The sequence below is a fragment of the Scyliorhinus canicula genome, chromosome 21 (genome assembly GCF_902713615.1).
Source record: "Scyliorhinus canicula chromosome 21, sScyCan1.1, whole genome shotgun sequence".
In the NCBI taxonomy this organism is placed as follows: Eukaryota; Metazoa; Chordata; class Chondrichthyes; order Carcharhiniformes; family Scyliorhinidae; genus Scyliorhinus; species Scyliorhinus canicula.
Window position 1 is genome coordinate 60,069,841 of NC_052166.1, and position 19,629 is coordinate 60,089,469.

General features: G+C 48.7%; 1 protein-coding gene across 2 annotated transcripts in view; it reads left to right on the forward strand.

The window, feature by feature from the left end:
- Positions 1-11,509, forward strand: part of ccdc180 (coiled-coil domain containing 180) — a 152,800-nt gene extending 141,291 nt beyond the window's left edge. For both annotated transcript variants that reach the window (XM_038781765.1, XM_038781764.1), the window contains 2 exons: positions 3,765-3,936; positions 11,298-11,509. In XM_038781765.1, the coding sequence (XP_038637693.1) occupies positions 3,765-3,936; positions 11,298-11,474 (349 nt within the window). In that variant the 3' untranslated portion in view covers positions 11,475-11,509. The remainder of the gene's footprint in view (positions 1-3,764; positions 3,937-11,297) is intronic.
- Positions 11,510-19,629: the final 8,120 nt, after the last annotated feature.

Below are 19,629 nucleotides of genomic sequence, written 5' to 3' on the forward strand. Positions count from 1 at the left end.
CAAAGAGATTGGGGTGCCATCTTTAAAGGGCACTGCCTGTGCATATCTCCCCCCGGCGGCTATGCTTACCTTGGCGCCCATGGCAGCGTCCTCTCAACTGAATCCCGTTTGTATAAAACTGCTGTAAACTGTGCCAAGGTGACATCGCATCGGCGAGGTTTGAATATTCAGTGAGGGGAGTGGGGGGAGTCATATGGCGGGTAGGCCCGTTTTTATTAAAACATATTTAAATGAGGCTCCTGCTCATTGTGGATGGGAACCTTGTAATGTCATTGGCGAGGGGTGGGGAAAACGAGGAAACCAGATCCCACCGGAGAGAATTGGCTTTCCCGATTCTCGCGAGATTTTGTGCCAACGTCGCTGTTTACACTCACGGTGAACACGGGTGCAAAATCACCCCCAATGTTTCCATCTGAGGGGTGGGGGTGTGGGGTGCTAATGGGGGTGTGGTGTGGCAATGGAGAGAAATAATGGACGGCTGTTCTTTACGTACTGGTTGGTGGAAAGGTTCCCGACAGCTGGCACTTTCTTGTTAAATTACTTCCCCTTTGTGGTTACATTACTCCTGCAGTCTAAACGTCCTCTTCAGTCGTGATGTGCACATAATGGTGAGCAGAACATCAAGGTGTCACTTATTCAAGGCGCCGCGTACAAGAACATAAAAGAAAAATACTACAGACGTTAGAAAGCTGGAATTAAACCAAAAAATGCTAAAAGAAAAACACTGCAGAGGGTCAGACAGCATCTGTGGGGAGAAAAACAGAGTTGACCCTTTATCACACCTGAAAATAAAAATGTAGCTGGTTTCATGCAAGTTCAGAGGCAGGAAATCAAAGGGGAGAAAAGGACATACGAACATACATGGGATTCTCCATCCCGCCGCACCCGTTTTCCAGTATGGCGCATCACCGCCAGCAGTGGGATTCTCCTTCCCGGCAGCCGGCCAATAGAATTCCCCATTGTGAGCACCCCCACGCCGTCGGGAAATCCTCGGGCGTGAGTGCGCGACCGGCGAAATGGAGCATCTCCCCGACAGAGAATCAAGCCCATGTTCTTTCCTGCATTCAAACATACAAATTAAGAGCAGGGCAAGGCCACTTGACCCCTCGAGCCTTCTCTGCCATTCGATAAGATCATCCTCTTCTCGCTCTGCTCGGTTCGGAAGTGCTCTGAACGAAGCTAAGGCCGAGTTTTCCCCCCGGCGACGAGCACCATCGGACCCACCCGCAGAGATCCGGCACCATAGTCTCCACCTTGGAACTCGCCTGTATCTACAGCGTACTCATCCTGCACGATGACGAGGTCACCGTCACCGAAGACAAACTCAATGCCCTGACTAAAACAGTTGGTGTGACCATTGGACCTTTCTGGCCTAGTCTGTTTGCCAAGGCATTGGCTAATATTGACGTCAATAGTCTGATCTGCAATGTTTGTGCTGGTCATCGTGCCCCAGCTGCTGTAGCAATTGTTTCCACCGCTGCCCCTGTTGCTGCTGAAGAGAAACAGGAAGAATCTGAAGAGTCTGACAACGACATGGGCTTTGGTCTCCTTGATTAAACGTGCCGTGCAACAACATTGTGACAATTTACAAAAAATAAATAAAAATTGAATATTAAAAAAAATTCAATAAGATCATAGCTGATCTGATTGTAACCTCAATCCCACATTCCCAACTACACCTGGTAACCCCTTGTTAATCAAGAATCTATCTAGTTCTGACTTTAAAATATTCAAAGACCCTGCTTCCACTGCCTTTTGAGGCCCAGAGACTCACCACCCTCTTGATAGACAATAATCCTCCTAATCTGTCTGAAATGAGCAACCCCTTATTTTTGAACAATGACCCCTCGTTCTAGATTCTTCAACATGAAGAAACCTCCTTTCCATATCCACTCTGCCAATACTCGTCAGGATCAGATTTCAATCAAGTCGCCTCTTACCCCACTAAACTCTAATGACTGTCAGGCAGCATGGTGGCACAGTGGGTTAGCACAGCAGCCTCATGGCGCCGAGGTCCCAGGTTCAATCCCGGCTCTGGGTCACTGTCCGTGTGGAGTTTGCACGTTCGCCCCGTTTTTGCGTGGGTTTCGCCCCCATAACCCAAAGATGTGCAGGCTAGGTGGAATGGCCACGCTAAATTGCTCCTTAATTGGAAAAAATTATTTGGGTAGTCTAAATCTATTTTTTTTAAACTCTAATAAATGCAAACCCAAGCTCTCCAATCTTTCTTCATAAAAAAACCTACCCATTCCTGAGATTAGTCTAATAAACCTTCCCTGAACAGCTTCACTTATATCATTCCTTAAATAAGAAACAAAGTGATAGGATCGAAGGAATAATATGTAATCGTTCAGCTGACGACAGCTATCTTCTACATGGCCCAAACTGCCATTATTATACATAAACTAATATCAGTGGGCTCTTTGCCCATGAGAGACAAAATCAGGAAGGACTGGGCACGGTTGTAATGCCCATAGATAATATTAATCAGCTGAGCACAAACTAATCCCAACACCTTGTAGTCTGCACATCTTATTATTGCACACATTAAAAAACAGGAACTTGTATTTCTTTAGCACCTTTAATGCAAATAAAATGCCCCAAGGCGCTTCACAGGGGTGTTGAAGAACAAAATATGTCACCAATACATTAGGACAGATGACCAAAAGCTCTGTGACAGATGCAGGTTATAAGGAGTGTCTCAAAGGAGGGAAGGCAATGAGGTTCAATAACCTTTTTTTATTGTCATAAGTATGAAGTTACTGTGAAAAGCCCCTAGTCGCCATATTCCGACGCCTGTTCAGGTAAGCTGGTGCAGGAATTGAACCCGTGCTGCTGACCTTGTTCTACATCACAAACCAGCTATCTAGCCCACTGAGCTAAACCAGACTTACGGCTGGAATCCTAGAGCTAAAGGCCCAGGCAGCTTGAGGCCAATAGTGAAGTGATTAAATCTGGCAGTGCTGAAGAATTAGAGGAAGGCAGATAGCGTGAAAGGTTGTGATTACAGAGATAAGGATGACAAGGTGGCACAATGGTTAACACTGACGTCTCACAGCGCCAGGAACCCGGGTTCAATTCCAACTTTATGGGACTGTGTGAAGTTTGCACGTTCTCCCCTTGTTTTCTCTGGGTGCTCTGGTTTCCTCCCACAGTCTAAAGATGTGCAAGTTTGGTGGATAGGCCATGCTTAATTTACTTTAGTGGCCAAAAGGTTAGATGGTGTTGCAGGGATAGGGCGGGGGAGTGAGCCTAGGCGGGGTGCCTTTTCGGAGGATCAATGCAGATTTGATGGGCCAAATGGCCTCCTTTTGCACTGTAAGGATTCTATAAATCTCTGTGGAGAGTCTATCCATTTCAGCTGGTTCAACACTATAGCAGAGACAGAAGCCTGAATGGAGGGAAAGTTAAGAACCAATTGACAACATGTTGAAAGACTTTGGAGAGGAAAGGGAGGTTGGAGAGGGGTTGGTGATTTGCAATGGTCCAAGGATTGTTTTCCTGAGGCAAAGTGTGACAACAAGGTGGTAACCTTATCCTATAGGCCATTATAGGGAAGGTTGATGGGGAATTCTGAGTCATTGCATCAACAACATTTTCCCTGTAATATTGATGTAAAAGTGAGAATCATCCAATCTCCATCCAGTATCCATCTAATATGCATTCTGTATTCAATGAATTTTCATCTCGAGCTTTAACTGAATGAGATTGATTATGCTGTTGGTGGGCAGTTTTGTTTCATTTTCATTATTCCCTTTTTTTAGAACATCTTGGCCAGGAATTCCAGCCAACGAACTTTCACAAATGCGTAAGGAAAGCATCGTCAAGGGAACTGCATCCACGGCAACCTTGTCTATGGAAACTGCGGCTGTGACGACTGCTAAGATAGTGCAGGCTGATCTGACTACAGTTGAAGCGAGAGACTCTGCTTATATGGTTAGTTTGCACCTGAACCATCTGCTCAATTTTTAATCATCTGCCGTCATAGTTCTTTGAATCTGAATCATCTCTATAATGTGTGTCTTCAGAAAAGGACAAGCAGTTTAAACCTCCACTCACAGGGCAGCAAGTGTTGAGCCATTCCAGCTGGTGTCAGCGCAATTCACTGGGCAACATTGTCACCTCAGACATATCTGGCTCCAAGTCCCACACCAAACACATGTGCTTTCGGCTGACACTCCAGTGCAGCTCTCAGGGAGTGTTGCACTTTTAGAGTCGCTGTCTTTCAAGTGTGACATTAACCACAACCCCACCTGCCACCTCTGATAGCTGTAAAGATCTCATGGCACCCTTCTGAAGAAGGACAACACTTATCCCTCAACCAATATCACTTAAAACGAAGCAGATGATCTGCTTGTTGGCAGATTGCTGTTTGTGAGGTCTTGCTGTGCACAGATTGCCTGCCACACCTCATTAAAACAGTGACTATACTTCAGCAGTGGTTCATTAGCTGCAAAGTGTTTTTGGGGTGACCTGAGATCATACATAAATGCGGTGTGGGTAGAAGGATAGACAAGTGAGAAATAGAAATCAGCTGGGACTTTTTCCCCTGATCTGGTGACTCCTACTGAAACACTGGGGCAAGTAAAGACTAGACTCAGCCACGCTTCTCTCCACTCCTCTGTCAGTACAGGCGTTAAGATTGGACATTTGTGCGCGTAACCTGGAGGGCTGCCAGCACTCAATCAGCACAGACTGGGGATGTCATCTCAAACCTCCCTGGAATCATCGGGAAAGTTGCTCTGTGGAACATTTCTGTCAGTTTGTTGTTGTTGAGATGGTGGGTGCGATCGGAGGGCCTCATTGCGCCCATCCTGGTGACTCGGCGAGGCCGTTAAATCTCGCGAGAGGCCTCTCACAAGATTTGTGATGCTCGGAATACCTCGCAAAATCGAACGGACTCACGTGAGACATCGCGATCTGGATCTTGCCCTCACTGGGCGGGACCCAGATTTACATATTTAAGTGAGCAGTTCGGCTGATTTAATATGTGGGTGCCGGATTCTCCCAAGGCCTGCGAACTAACCTGGGAGACGTCACCATGGTGCCATTTGGCATTGGTCCACACAAACATTGACCACGTCTAACAGCCCCTGGGAGGATCTCCCGGGCCATCGAAGGTCCCCTTCGCCTTCATAGCGGCGACGCTTTTTGATCCTTCGATTCCGGCTCTTCATACCTTTGTGAAGCAGAATTCACCAAACGTTGGATAGTGCACCCACTAATAGGGAACGTGAGCTGGTTTTAGACCGTCGTGAGACAGGTTAGTTTTACTGACGACAGTGGAAGGGTAGAGTGGTATCCTGGCACTCCCGCTGTCACCTGGGCACCTTGGCACTGCCATGCTGGAACCATGGCACCTTGGCACTGCTAGGGTTTCTGGGTGGCACTGCATGTTGACAGGGGCACTGCCAGGATGGTAGTACCAAGGTGCTCCCTGTGCCAGCTGGCCCATGACGGGGATCGGGCCCGGGCGATCCCTGTCCTTATGAGGTGGGGTGAGGGGGGAATCACGGATCCCCCTAACAAGTAAGTTGGGGAGGGTGGGTATAGTTCAGCCCGTCAGTGCAGGAAATGAATGTAAGTGTGGCCTTAGTAGGGCGTTCCTCGCTGAGGCCCAAAAAAAAGTCCCCTTTGATAACGGGGTGGTTCTCGGGGATGCAGATGCCAAGAAACTTTGTCCTCTTTGTCCCTGTTAAACCACACCCAGTTTTTGAACGGCTAATAGATGACTGATTGATTAAAGAATCTGGTTTGGACAGGTTACTGCTCTACTCTCAACGCCTGCTTTTTTTGTAATGGTTAGGTTACTTTACACAATAGGAACAAATGAGCAGGAATCGGCCATTCGTCCCCTTGAGCCCACTCCCATTTAACTCGATCATGGCTGATATTCTACCCCCAACACCATCTTCCCTCACTATCCATTGATGTCATTGGTATTTAGAAATCTATCAACCTTTGCTTCGAGTATACTCAGTGACTGAGCGTCTACAACCCCCTGGGCTACAGCATTCCAAAGATTCACCATCTTCTGTCTGAAGAAATTCCACTCCATCTCAATCCTAAATGGCCTACCTCTCGTGAGATTATGTTCCCTGAATCTAGACCTCTCAGCCAGGGTAAACAACCTTCCTGCATCTACTCTTTTGAGCTCTGTAAGAATTTTGTACACTTCAATGAGATCACCTCATATCCTTTTATACTCTGGAGAATATAGGTCCAGTCGCCTCATAGGACAATCCTGCCATCCTAGGGATTAGTCTGGTGAACCTTTGTTGCACTCCCTCTATGGCCAGTATATCCTGGAGACCAAAACTACACGCAATACTCCAGGTGTGGTCCCACCAATGCTCTATGCAACGGCACCAAAACATCTTACTCCTTTACTCAAATCCCCGGCTAACATTCCATTTGCCTTCCTTATTGCCTGTTACACCTGCGTGTTAGCTTTCAGTGACGTATGAACAAGAACAACTGGGTCTTTTTGGCCATCACCACTTTCCAATCTCTCCCTGTTTAAGAAATACTCTGCATTTTTCCTGCTGAAGTGGATAACTTCACATTTTTTCCACGTGATATTCCATCTGCCATGCCTTGCCCACTCACTTAGCCTGTCTAAATCTCCTTCAAGCCTCTGTGCATCCCCTTCCCAACTCACATTCCCACCAGGTTTCGTGTCATCGGCAAATGTTGGAAATATTACATTTGGTTCCAATCAGTGAAATAATCTTTTCCTTTTGGTTTTAAAAAAATAGATCAAAGTATATCCACAGCCATTAGAATTGAAGCTATCTGGGGCGGCACGGTGGCACAGTGGGCTAGCCCTGCAGCCTCACGGCGCCGAGGTCCCAGGTTCGATCCCGGCTCTGGGTCACTGTCCGTGTGGAGTTTGCACATTCGCCCCGTGTTTGCATGGGTTTCACCCCCACAACCCAAAGATGTGCAGGGTAGGTGGATTGGCCACACTAAATTGCCCCTTAATTGGACAAAAATAATTGGGTACTCTAAATTTAAAAAAAAAGAATTGAAGCTATCTGAATTTCACTGTCAGAGGATGAAAGAGCTCAGTTATTGGAGATTGTGGAGAAGTTGGAATTGTTCTCCTTAGAGCTGAAAAGGTTAAGGGAAGATTTAGTAGACGTTCAAAACCCCAAAGAGTTTGATGGAGTAAATAAGGAGAAACTGTGTCCAGCAGTAGAAGGGTCGATGACCAATGGACACCAATTTAAACAGATTAACAGAAAAACCAGAGGTGGCATGAGGAATTTACACAAGTTGTTGAGAACTGGGCAGCACAGTAGCATAGTGGTTAGCACAGTTGCTTCACAGCTCCAGGGCCCCAGGTTCGATTCCCGGCTTGGGTCACTGTCTGTGCGGAGCCTGCATGTTCTCCCTGTGTCTGCGTGGGTTCCCTCCGGTTGCTCCGGTTTCCTTCCGCAGTGCAACGATGTGCAGGTTAGGTGGATTGGCCATGATAAATTACCCCTTAGTGTCCAAAAATGTTTGGTGGGGTTGCTGGGTTACGGGGATAGGTTGGAAGTGTGAGCTTAAGTGGGGTGATCTTTCCAAGAGCCAGTGCAGACTCGATGGGCCGAATGGCCTCCTTCTGCCCTGTAAATTTGATGAAATTCTATAGCCTGAAAGGGTGGTGAAAGCAGATTCGATAACTTTCTACTGAAAGGGGAACATTTGTAGGGCTATGGGAAAAGAGAAAGGGGGAGTTGGAATAATTGGATATGTTTTTCACAGAGCCAGGGCAGGATCAATTCTATTCCGTATCATTCCAACCTCTATAAATGTTAACTCTCAATAATGGCTTTGTCAACTGTTCGAAGAGTTAGATGGCTCAAGATCCGGGTCGGGATTCTCCGTCTCACCAGCCGGCTAATGGGGTTTCCCATTGTGGGAAGGCCCACACCGTCGGGAAAAACCCCAGGGCTGCTGGCGCAACGGAGAATCCCAGCAGCGGAGAATCCCGACAGCGGAGAATCCCGACAGCGGAGAATCCCGACAGCAGAGAATCCCGACAGTGGAGAATCCCGACAGCGGAGAATCCCGACAGCGGAGAATCCCGCCTCTGATCTTTGGCTGTACTGTTAGCCGATCTTTAGGAGACCAGCAGTTGGGATTTTGGCTGGATCTAAACATTCCCAGACTGGTGAGAGGAAAAATCAGCCACGCTGAAGATTTGGAGGCAGTTCCGGCAGCATTTTCGGGTGGGAGGGGGGGGTCGAGGGTGATGCCAATTAGGAGGAATCACAGAATTGAGCCAGGGAGGATGGATGCGAGGTTCCGGAAATGGGATGAGAGGGAGATCGGGAGATGAAGGATCTGTTTCTGAACTTGGTTTGTGAACTTGGAGGGGTTGAGTGAGAAGTTTGGACTAGCGCGGGAGGAGACTTTCGGGTACATGCAGGTGCGAGACTTTGCGAGGAAGGTCTTTCCGACCTTCCCGATGGTGCCCGCCTCTTCATTGGAGGAGGTACCAGGGGGGGGGGGGGGGGGTTTGGAGAGGTGAAGTTGTCTCTGCGATCTATGGGAGGATTTGGGTGGAGGATAAAGTGTCTATGGAGGGGGTTAAGGTTAAATAGGAAGAGGAGTTGGGGTGGCATTGGAGGAGGGAATGTGGTGGGAGGTACTGCAGAGGGTGAATGCCTCAACTTTGTGTGCGAGGCTGGGGCTGATACAGCTGAAGGTGATGCACAGGGAACACCTGACGAAGTCAAGGATGAGCCAGAGCCAGCTGTTTGAGGGGGTGGAGGATGTCTGTGAGCATTGTGGGAGGGGCCCTGATAATCATGGACATATATTCTGGCCCAGAGTTGAAAAGGTTCTGGAGGTCATTTTTCAGCACCATCTCGCCGATTTTGTGCGTAGATGTGGAGCCCACCTCCTGGAGGCCATATTCGGGGTGTCGGACCAGCCGGGGTTGCATACGAGTGCAGGGGCAGATGTTTAAGTCTTTGCCTCGCTGATTGCTCGCAGGTGGGTCTTGTTGGGGTGGAGGTCAGTTTCTCCACCCTGTGCCTCGGTGTGGCGGGGGTCCTAGTGGAATTCTTAGCCCTGGAAAAGGTGAAATAATTTTCCCTAAGGGTGAGGGGGGGGGGGGGGGGGGGGGGGGGGCGTCGGCGATGGCGAGTGAGGGGTTCCACAAAAGTTGGGGTTTGTTCACTTTGCATTTTGGAGACATGGTTACCGTCAATTATTCGGTTGGGTGGGGGGGGGGGGGGGGGGGGGGGTGTACTTATTGGCTGGAGAGTTTAACGTGTTGGGCGTGTTGTTTTTTGTAAAATGTAAAATGTTGAAAATTGGAATTAAAACACTTTTTTTTTAAAAGAGAAGAATAATCAGCCTGGCTTCCAACACTGTTCATTATCCATTGTCTGCATAAGGAATGTTGTGATGTGTTGGAACAATCATAGTCTCAGTTCCCAAGGACAAGCTGCTGTAAGGCTGTGTGCTTGTGGAATCAAACCATCAGGGCTATCCGTTCCTGTGCCCAGGGTTATTGAATCGCACAGTTCATCAGGTGATCTCCTCAAGGATATGTGTCCACCTCCCCATCCAGTATCCATCGTGAGCAACAGCCCCAGGCACATCCTGTCCAATATAACCAACAAAACATTCATTACCTCCACTGCACTTGATCGGGGAGAATCGTTTCTGTCTGCACACATGTGCCCAATATCCGCTCCCACACACTTTCTCTCCACAATTTCTCAACAATGGTTGAACTGTTTTGTTTTATTTCAGTGATTTAATAAATGTATATTCGTTTTTCTCAACATAGGGCGGCACGGTGGCCCAGTGGTTAGCACTGCTGCCTCACGGCGCCGAAGAGCCGGGTTCGATCCCGGCCCCGGGTCACTGTCTGTGTGGAGTTTGCACATTCTCCCCCTGTCTGCGTGGGTCTCATTCCCACAAACCCAGAAAGATGTGCAGTGTAGGTGGATTGGCCACGCTAAATTACCCCTTAATTGGAAAAAAAGAATTGGGTACTCTAAATTGAAGGGAGAAAAAACTATCTGTTAACTTTATTAATTATCCATAATGGAAAAATGTTGCTGTTGAATAGCACTTTTGTTCATTTTTCAGATGCAGGAATTGCCATCCAAATTGTGAATATTGGGTCCTACCTCACATATCCTGTACATACCTGGCCTCCTGTGCACATACCGCCAGCGTGTGCTCACATGCATACACACACTGCTACAATCCGGCTAAAGAGAAATCCGAATATCTCATTTTAACCAACAGAGCTCCACCACAAGATTTCACTTTTTCCAGCAAAACAAACTTTAATATATAATAGAACAAATTAAACAAGGCAAGTACGAGTAATTACATTCAGTTTTCATAAGGAGTAGCATCCAGATTTACTTCTTACTTCTCCCAAGAATTTCCTCACAAGACACATCAGTGTTAAATTAATTTAGTTCTGTGTGAATCACAATTAGTATGCCTCAGTTCTGTGGAAACTACCTTTAAGTTTCCTCAGCTCGAGCTATTCTCAGAGATAAAACTTTCATTTACCATCACTTGAATGTTTATACCTCAGTCCCTTGATCTGGTTCTTTTTCAGTACTTCTAAGGTAATCTGCTTGTTGCTTTCTTTGCACAATGCTCTGTGAGGACCACTGTAGATTTCTCCTCCAGCTTCAAGCTGCACAATCTTCCAGCTTCTACTCCTTCACAAATTTCAAACTGAGATTACGCCTCACCTGTTTTCCACATGGTCAGGGATCAGGTTAGTTCTTTACACGATAAAAGGGCAGGCCCATTTAACTGTAATTTACTTTGGCTATCTCTGAGTGAGCAGCAAACTACACAAGGTCCAAACCGAAACCAACCATCCCAGTAACCACCCAGATACATTGAAATCAGAGAGTCTTCTTGAGCTCCACCCACCTCGATTATGACATAGCCTGCTCTGGGCTGTCCTCAAACTGGCCTTTAAAATAATTATCCCTCATTTACAATTTCCTGATGAAGTAAATGAATTTTACAATCTTTCAGGGTCCACTGATGCTTTTAAAACAATTTAGTTCTAACTCCCAAACAAAAACATCCCCCTGGGCTGCCATTGCTACGAGGACTGCAGATTTTAAGTATGCAGTTCTTTAATGCAGTAAACCCACCTGCTGTTTAATAGCTCTATTTCTTCTATTCTGAATTTATCAAACGAACGTGGGTCATCTTTCGAACTGCCATTTTTTAGGTGTTCTAGCAATCTGTAAAACGCAGCATTTTAATGACCTTATCTGATTTAATTATTGAATTTCTGCTTTCAACAGACATACAAGGAGTATTTTCTGAAAGAGATGTCACAGATAGAATGCGAGACAAATGGACAGCTGATGAATGCCCAACACTGGCAGCACGGCTGGAGAGATTCTATAGCGAATATAAAGAAGCTATACTCCCTGGTCCGGGTTGGATGTATTATGCCTAGTCCTGTGCTCGATACGTAATTATTAGTTGTATTCATTAAATTAATAAAAAGATATATATTTTTCTCATTGATCCTTGGAATAACAATTTTGGTGCTGCACATCTTCATCTGTTTTGTAGATGCAGGAATTATTATTTACCTTATGAACTTTAGGCTCCAATTTTGGGGTTCCGTTCCATGCACACTGTACACACACATTGGAACATCAGAACCCACACAGTGGGTCACGCTATATGATGCTAAGTAATATATACGACTATCAGCCGGAGCACTCTTGCCTTTCATGTCAAAAAAATGTATGGATTTAAGTCCCATTCCAGAAGCTTAAGCTCCAAACTAAAGGTTGACTGAGGCCTCACCTTTCTCCCCAGTTGAGGTAAGAGATTCAATGACACTATTCCAAAGAAGAGATTGGAAGTTATGCTCGGTCCACTTGCCAATATTCAGTAGTCAACACGACTGCAAACAGATAATCTGGTCATTCGCACAGTGCTGTTTGTGGGATCTTGCTGTGCATAGAATTGGCTACTGCATTTGCTACATCACAACAGTGATTACGTTTCAAGAGTACTTTGTTGCCTGCGAAGCGCTTTGAGATGTCTTATGGTTATGAAAGGCGCTATATAAATGCAAGTCCTTTTCTCTGTCTGAGGCCCATGCTGTGAGTGAGACAAAGGAAATAAACTAGGAAAAGGTGAATTTAGGGCCAACGCCAGAAGGTTCCGTGCACGAAAATTAACCAGTATGTGAAATAGATGTTTGACTGAAGCAGTGGAGTTAAAATCCCTGGGATTGTTTAAGAAACACTTGGATTCAGTGGCTGAAATAACAAGGTGAGCGATGTGTCTTATCAATATTCATTGTGTGCGGATGGAGCTTCCTTATCTTTCCTCAGACCGCCCACTGAGATTCCACCATGGCATTCCCTGCTCTATGGAGTTTGCACATTCTCCCTGTGTTTGTGTGGGTTTCTCCCCCACAACCCAAAGATGTTCAGGCTAGGTGGATTGGTCACGCTAAATTGCCCCTTAATTGGAAAAAATGAATTGACTACTCTAAATTTTTTTAAAAAGCATTGCAATGAAGTTACTGTGAGAAGCCCCTAGTCGCCACATTCCGGTGCCTGTTCAGGTACACGGAGGCAAATTTAGAATGTCCAAATTACTGAGAGGCTTCAGAAACATGTCCTTTTTCAGCACTAAGTTCTTGTGGTACTCGGTATTAGGGGTATTACGGTACCCAGGTTGAGGCTGTAAGACCATTGGTGTGGGAGGTACCTGAGATAGCAAGATCATTGGTGAAGCCTGCCTGCTGGTTCCGCCCAGTAAGGCAGAGTATCAGAGTCTGTGTCTCCCCAGCTGCTGCATTCTATACCTGCGCTGCTGGGGGAAACATCTAGTCCAATAAAGCCTTCAATTGTACTCCAATCTCGCTTCAAGAGTTATTGATCGTGCATCAAATTATTGGACTAGATTTTAAAGAATGGAGCTCCGAATCAAGCTGGATGTCTGCAACTCAGCCCCCATTTGGCAAACTCAGCGGCAACTTTCAAACACTGGCTGGCATGCTTCAACGGGTACCTCAGGACGGCCACGATAACACCCACGGAGGACCAGAAAATGCAAGTTCTCCACTCGAGGGAGAGCCCAGAGATCTACACCCTCATCGAGGATGTGGACAATTTCGAGGCCGCGATGACCCTGTTGAAAGGACGCTATATTCACCCAGTAAACCAGGTCTACGCCCGACATCTGCTAGCGATGAGGCGGCAAATCCCCGGGGAATCACTGGATTAATTCTACCATGCGCTTCTGGTACTAGGTAGGAACTGTGACTGCCCGCAAGTTTCAGCCAGCGACAGAACTTTTAATCCGGGATGCATTTCTTGCAGGTGTGCTGTCCTCCCAAATCCGTCAGCGGCTGCTGGAGAAAGAGACACTCGGCCTCAAGGAGGCATGGGCCCTTGCTAGCTCCCTGGATGTGGTCACCCGAAACGCCCGTGCGTATGTCCCTGACCGCACGGCAGCCCCTTGGGCAGCATGGAACCCACCCGCGGCCAACCCCAATGCATCACCCAGCCCCCCATCAGCTTGTGCCGCGCGGCTACCAGGCAACCCCGGGGTGGCCCGCTGTTATTTTTGCGGGCAAACCAAGCACCCCCATCAGCGCTGCCCGGCCCGCTTCTCCACCTGAAAGGGTGCGGCAAAAAGGGCCATTTTGTGGCGGTATGTCAGACCTGGCCGGTCGCCGCTGTTTCCGGGGGGGTGAACCGGGGCCGCCACCACAACCACGGGCCCCGTGCGGGCAGCGGGCGCCACCATCTTCGTTTTCCCGAGCCACGTGCGGGCCCTGGGTGCCGCCACCTTGTTACCCAGGGACCACGTGCGACGCATGGGCGCCGGCATCTTGCACACCGCCAGCCATGTGCGATCCGTGGGTGCCGCCATCTTGGCTGGAGTCTCAGGACCCCGATTCGAATGACCGCACACCGCCCGAGGAAAATCTTCAACTTTTACCACGACTCGCCTCGGTGACCCTGGACCAGTCTCGGCCCGAAAGCTCTCGACCGCGACGACAACCGTGCTCATCAACGGACACAAAACATCCTGCCTGATTGACTCCGGGAGCACAGAGACCTTCATACATCCCAACACGGTAAGGCGCTGTTCTCTTCCCATCCACCCAGTTAATCAAAGAATCTCCCTGGCCTTTGGGTCTCACTCTGTAGAGATCAAGGGGTTCTGCGTAGCTAACCTCACGGTCCAGGGAAGGGAATTAAAAAATTTCCAACTATGTCCTTCCTCACCTCTGCGCTGCCACGCTCCTAGGGTTAGACTTCCAATGCAACCTCCAGAGCTTAACCTTTAAATTCGGCGGCCCTATACCCCCCTCACTGTCTGCAGCCTCGTGACCCTCAAGGTCAACCCGCCTTCCCTTTTGTGAACTGCACCCCTGATTGCAAACCCGTCATCACCAGGAGCAGACGGTACAGGGCCCAGGACCGGACCTTCATTAGGTCGGATGTCCAGCGGCTACTGAAAGAAGGTATTATCGAGGCTAGCAACAGCCCCTGGGGAGCTCAAGTAGTGGTTGTAAAGACCGGGGAGAAGCACAGGATGGTCATTGATTATAGTCAGACCATCAAGAGGTATACACAGCTCGACGCATGCCCTCTCCCCCGCATATCTGATTTGGTCAATCAGATTGCACAATACAAGGTCTTTTCCACGGTGGACCTCAAATCCGCCTACCACCAGCTCCCCATCCTCCCGGACGACCGCAAATACACTGCATTCGAAGTAGATGGGTGGCTCTATCACTTCCTGAGGGTTTCCTTCGGTGTCACAAATGGAGTCTCAGTCTTCCAATGGGAGATGGACCGAATGGTTGACCGGTACTGTTTGCAGGCCACGTTTCCGTACTTCGACAATGTCACCATTTGCGGCCACGACCAGCAGGACCACGACACAACCTCCGAAAATTCATCTATACCCAAAAATCCTTAATCTCACCAACAACAAGGACAAATGCGTGTTCAGCACCGACCGTCTAGCCATCCTCGGCTATGTAGTGCATGATAGAGTTATAGGCCCAGATCCCGAATGCATGCGCCCCCTCACGGAGTTTCCCCTCCCACACTGCTCCAAGGCCCTGAAACGTTGTTTGGGATTTTTTTCCCATTACGCCCAGTGGGTCCCCAATTATGCGGACAAGGCCCACCCACTAATCTAATCCACGGGTTTTCCCTTATCGGCAGAGACCTGCCAGGCCTTCAGCCACATAAAAGCGGACATCGCAAAGGCCACGATTCACACAATCGATGAATCTCTTCCATTCCAAGTCATGAGCGACGCGTCCGACGTAGCTCTGGCGGCCACCCTCAACCAAGCGGGCAGGCCCGTGGCCTTCTTCTCACGCACCCTCCATGCTTCAGAAATCCATCATTCCTCCATTGAAAAGGAGGCCTAGGCCATAGTGGAAGCTGTGCGGCACTGGAGGCATTACCTGGCCGGCAGGAGAGTCACGCTCCTCACCAACCAACGGTCGGTTGCTTTCATGTTCGATAATGCACAGTGGGGCAAAATAAAGAACGATAAGATCTTACGGTATGGGCAGCACGGTGGCGCAGTGGGTTAGCACTGCGGCCTCACGGCGCTGAGGTCCCAGGTTCGATCCCGGCTCTGGGTCACTGTCCGTGTGGAGTTTGCACATTCTCCCCGTGTTTGCGTGGGTTTTGCCCCCACAACCCAAAAACATGCAAGCTAGGTGGATTGGCCACTCTAAATTGCCCCTTAATTGGAAAAATGATTGGGTACACTAAATTTTAGAAAAAAAGAAAAAAAAAAGATCTTGCGGTAGAGGATCGAGCTCTCCACCTACAACTATAAGATCTTGTATTGTCCCGGGAAGCTAAACGAGCCTCCTGAAGCCCTATCCCGCGGCACAAGAGCCAATGCACAAGTGGACCGACTCCGTGCCCTCCATGAGGACCTGTGCCACCTGGGGGTCACACGATTCTTCCATTTTATCAAGACCCGCAACCTGTCCTACTCCATCGAGGAGGTCAGGACGAGGCAGTTTGAACAGTTTAGAGATAACCCATAGAATCGCTACACTACAGAATGAGGCCATTCGACCCATTGAATCTGCACCAACCCTCTGAAAGAGCACCTTACATAGGCCCGCTCCCTCGCCCTATCCCCGTAACCCCACCCCCACCTAACCTGCACATCTTTGGACAATAAATGGGTAATTTAGCATGGCCAATCCACAGGATCTGCACATCTTTGGCCTGTGGGAGGAAACCGGAGCACCTGGAGGAAACCCACGCAGACACGGGGACAACTTGCAAGCTCCACACAGGTAGTCGCCCAAGGCCGGAATTGAACCCGGGTCCCTGGCGCTGTGAGTCGACAATGCTAACCACTGTGAAACCCCCCCCCCCCCCCCCCCCCCCTCCCAATCAAATGTGCTGAATGTATAGAATGAATCTAGGGGAGGGTGAAAGTAGATCGAGTGGAGAAAATGCAGGAGGAAACCAAATATGTTTTTTTTTGAATGAAGGATATAAAAGAGATATAGCACAGGACGAAAGATTATAGGAGATAGACTATAATATGGGATTGAGTGGTGTAAAAGATAAAAGATGGGATTAAGAGGTATAAGGAACGTAATATAAGATGGAATACTGTAAGGAACTGAGGGTTATGAACATAATACTGTATCATAGAACATAGAACATAGAACAGTACAGCACAGAACAGGCCCTTCGGCCCTCAATGTTGTGCCGAGCCATGATCACCCTACTCAAACCTACGTATCCACCCTATACCCGTAACTCAACAACCCCCTCCTTAACCTTACTTTTTATTAGGACACTACGGGCAATTTAGCATGGCCAATCCACCTAACCCGCACATCTTTGGACTGTGGGAGGAAACCGGAACACACGGAGGAAACCCACGCACCCAGGGGGAGTACGTGCAGACTCCACACAGACAGTGACCCAGCTCCTCAGTGACTGAAGTGTTGGAACGCAAGCAGCAGGAGCAGGAACAGGCCACATGGCCCATTGAGCCTGCTCCGCCATTCAATATCACCCGGGCTGATCTTGGGTTTCAACTCCATATCCCTGCCCACTCCTCACATCCCTTCATTCCGCGACGGACCACAAATCTGTCTATCGCAGACTCAAGTGTATTCAACGATGGGATAACCACCACCCTCCTCGGGAATTCCAAAGATTCACAACCCTTTGGCTAAATACATTTCTCCTCACCTCAGTCCTAAATAATCGGCCTCCTTATCCTGAAACTGTGGCCCCATGTTTTAGATTCCCTGACAAAGAGAAAGAAAAAAAATCTCTCAGCGTATTCCATCTGGTGTACTGGTGATTCCTACAAGTGAGACTGATCTAATGGTGACTTCCTGGCCAGTGCTGTGTTTGTTGATCATACCTCGGATGCTGCTGGTGGGGCACTTTTCTTTAAACATATCGCTCTCCGCTCACCGCCCACCTTAATTTTTCACAAGCCGCTAACTCCTGTAAGTCCGACAGCTGTTGGTAGCCCTTTAACTGAGTGACAAATTATCTGGGTTTACTTCAATTGCAGAATCGCAATGGACTGTGTGACCATGGGTGAGATTGGTTTCAAACCAGATCTCCTTGGCCCAAGGTCCACAGATATAAACGTCATGGGATATCTCCCCACATCTGCACGATCCATTCCAAACTCACGCTTAACCGCTGAGCCATCTGAGGAGCAAGAACAGCCCAGATTTCGCACCTGTTAACTTCTCCAGCTGTTGTCCGCAGCGACATGTTGGATAGTCACAGAGTCAGCCATTAGCGGCATGCTCACGGTCACAACGTGATGAAATCCCACTCCAGCCATTAGAGGTTCTCCCAGTGCTACGCTGAGGTAGTGGTGCACAGTCTTGGAAATTAGATATTAGGCCTGATCTATATTTAAAAAACAGAAAAAGCTGGATAAACTCGGCAGGTTTACATTATTCGATGGGGAGTGGGTGTCGCTGGCTGGGCCAGCATTTATTACCCATTTCAGGGGGCATTTAAGAGTCCACCACATTGCTGCGGGTCTGGGGTCACATGTAGGCCAGACCGGGTAAGGGCTGCAGATTTCTTTTTTTTTTAATAAACAATTTTATTGAGGTAGTTTTTGGCTTTGTAAACAGTTACAAACATCAACAGAAAGAAAGCAAAAAAGGCAAAAATGTGCAAACATCCACGTACTTTCAATACTTCAATCGTAACATACTGCACAAGTCCGCTCCTCTCCCACCGGTACTACCCGCCATTTTTTCCCTCCTACTCTACTCTACTCTACCCCCCCCCCCCCCCCCCTCCCCCGCACCCCCTGCTGACGCTCACTCTCCCGTAAAGAAGTCAATGAATGGTTGCCACCTCCGGGCGAACCCCTGTACAGATCCCCTCAAGGCGAACTTAATTTTTTCCATACCCAGGAAACTCGACATGTCCGTAAGCCACAACTCAGTCTTCGGGGGCTTTAAGTCCCTCCACACCAATAGTATTCGTCGCCGGGCTATCAGGGAAGCAAAGGCCAAAACATCGGCCTCTTTCTCGCCCTGGACTCCCGGGTCCTCCGAAACCCCAAAAATTGCCACCCCTGGACTCATCACCACCCTTGTTTTTAGCACCCGGGACATGATCCCCGCAAATCCCTTCCCGTACCCCCTCAGCTTAGGGCATGCCCAAAACATGTGAACGTGGTTCGCTGGTCCTCCCGCGCACCTAGCGCATTTGTCCTCTGTCCCAAAGAATTTGCTCATCCGAGCCACCGTCATATGGGCCCGGTGAACGACCTTAAATTGAATCAGCCCGAGCCTAGCGCATGTCGCGGTTGAATTTACCCTACTCAGGGCCTCTGCCCACAGCCCGTCCTCCATTTCCCCGCCTAGCTCCTCCTCCCATTTAAGTTTCAGTTCCTCTGCCTGGGACCGTTCCTCCCTCATGAGCACCTTATAAATACCCGAGACTCTACCCTCCCCTTCTTCCCCCCTAGAGACTATTCTGTCTAGGATCTCCATTGGCAGGAGGCATGGGAAAGATGGGACCTGTCTACAAACAAAGTCCCGCAACTGTAGGTACCTAAAATCATTTCCCCTTACCAACCCAAATTTCTCCTCCAAGCTCCTCAAACTCGCAAAGCTCCCTTCCAGGAACATATCACCCACCCTTCCCACCCCCGCCCGCTGCCATACTCGGAACCCCCCATCCATACTCCCGGGGGCACACCGATGGTTGTCGCAGATTGCCGCCCAGACAGATGCCCCCATGTCCCCTACATGCCTCCTCCACTGGCCCCATATCCGCAGGGTCGCCACCACTACCGGGCTGGTGGTGTACTTGGCCGGCGGCAGCGGTAGAGGGGCCGTGATCAGGACTGCCAGGCTGGAGCCCCTGCACGAAGCCGCCTCCACCCGCTCCCAAATAGACAGCATCGGACCCCGGATCCTCAGCGTCCTGAGGCAGCAGTGCTAACCACTGTGCTCCCTTGAGGGAACCAGAGTTAAAGTTTTGAGTCTGTATTCTTTCTTAAAGAGCCAGTGCTATAGAAGAGACTCACAGACCTGAAACATTCACTCTGTTTCTCTCTCCACAGATATCGCCAGACCTGCTGAGTTTATCCAGC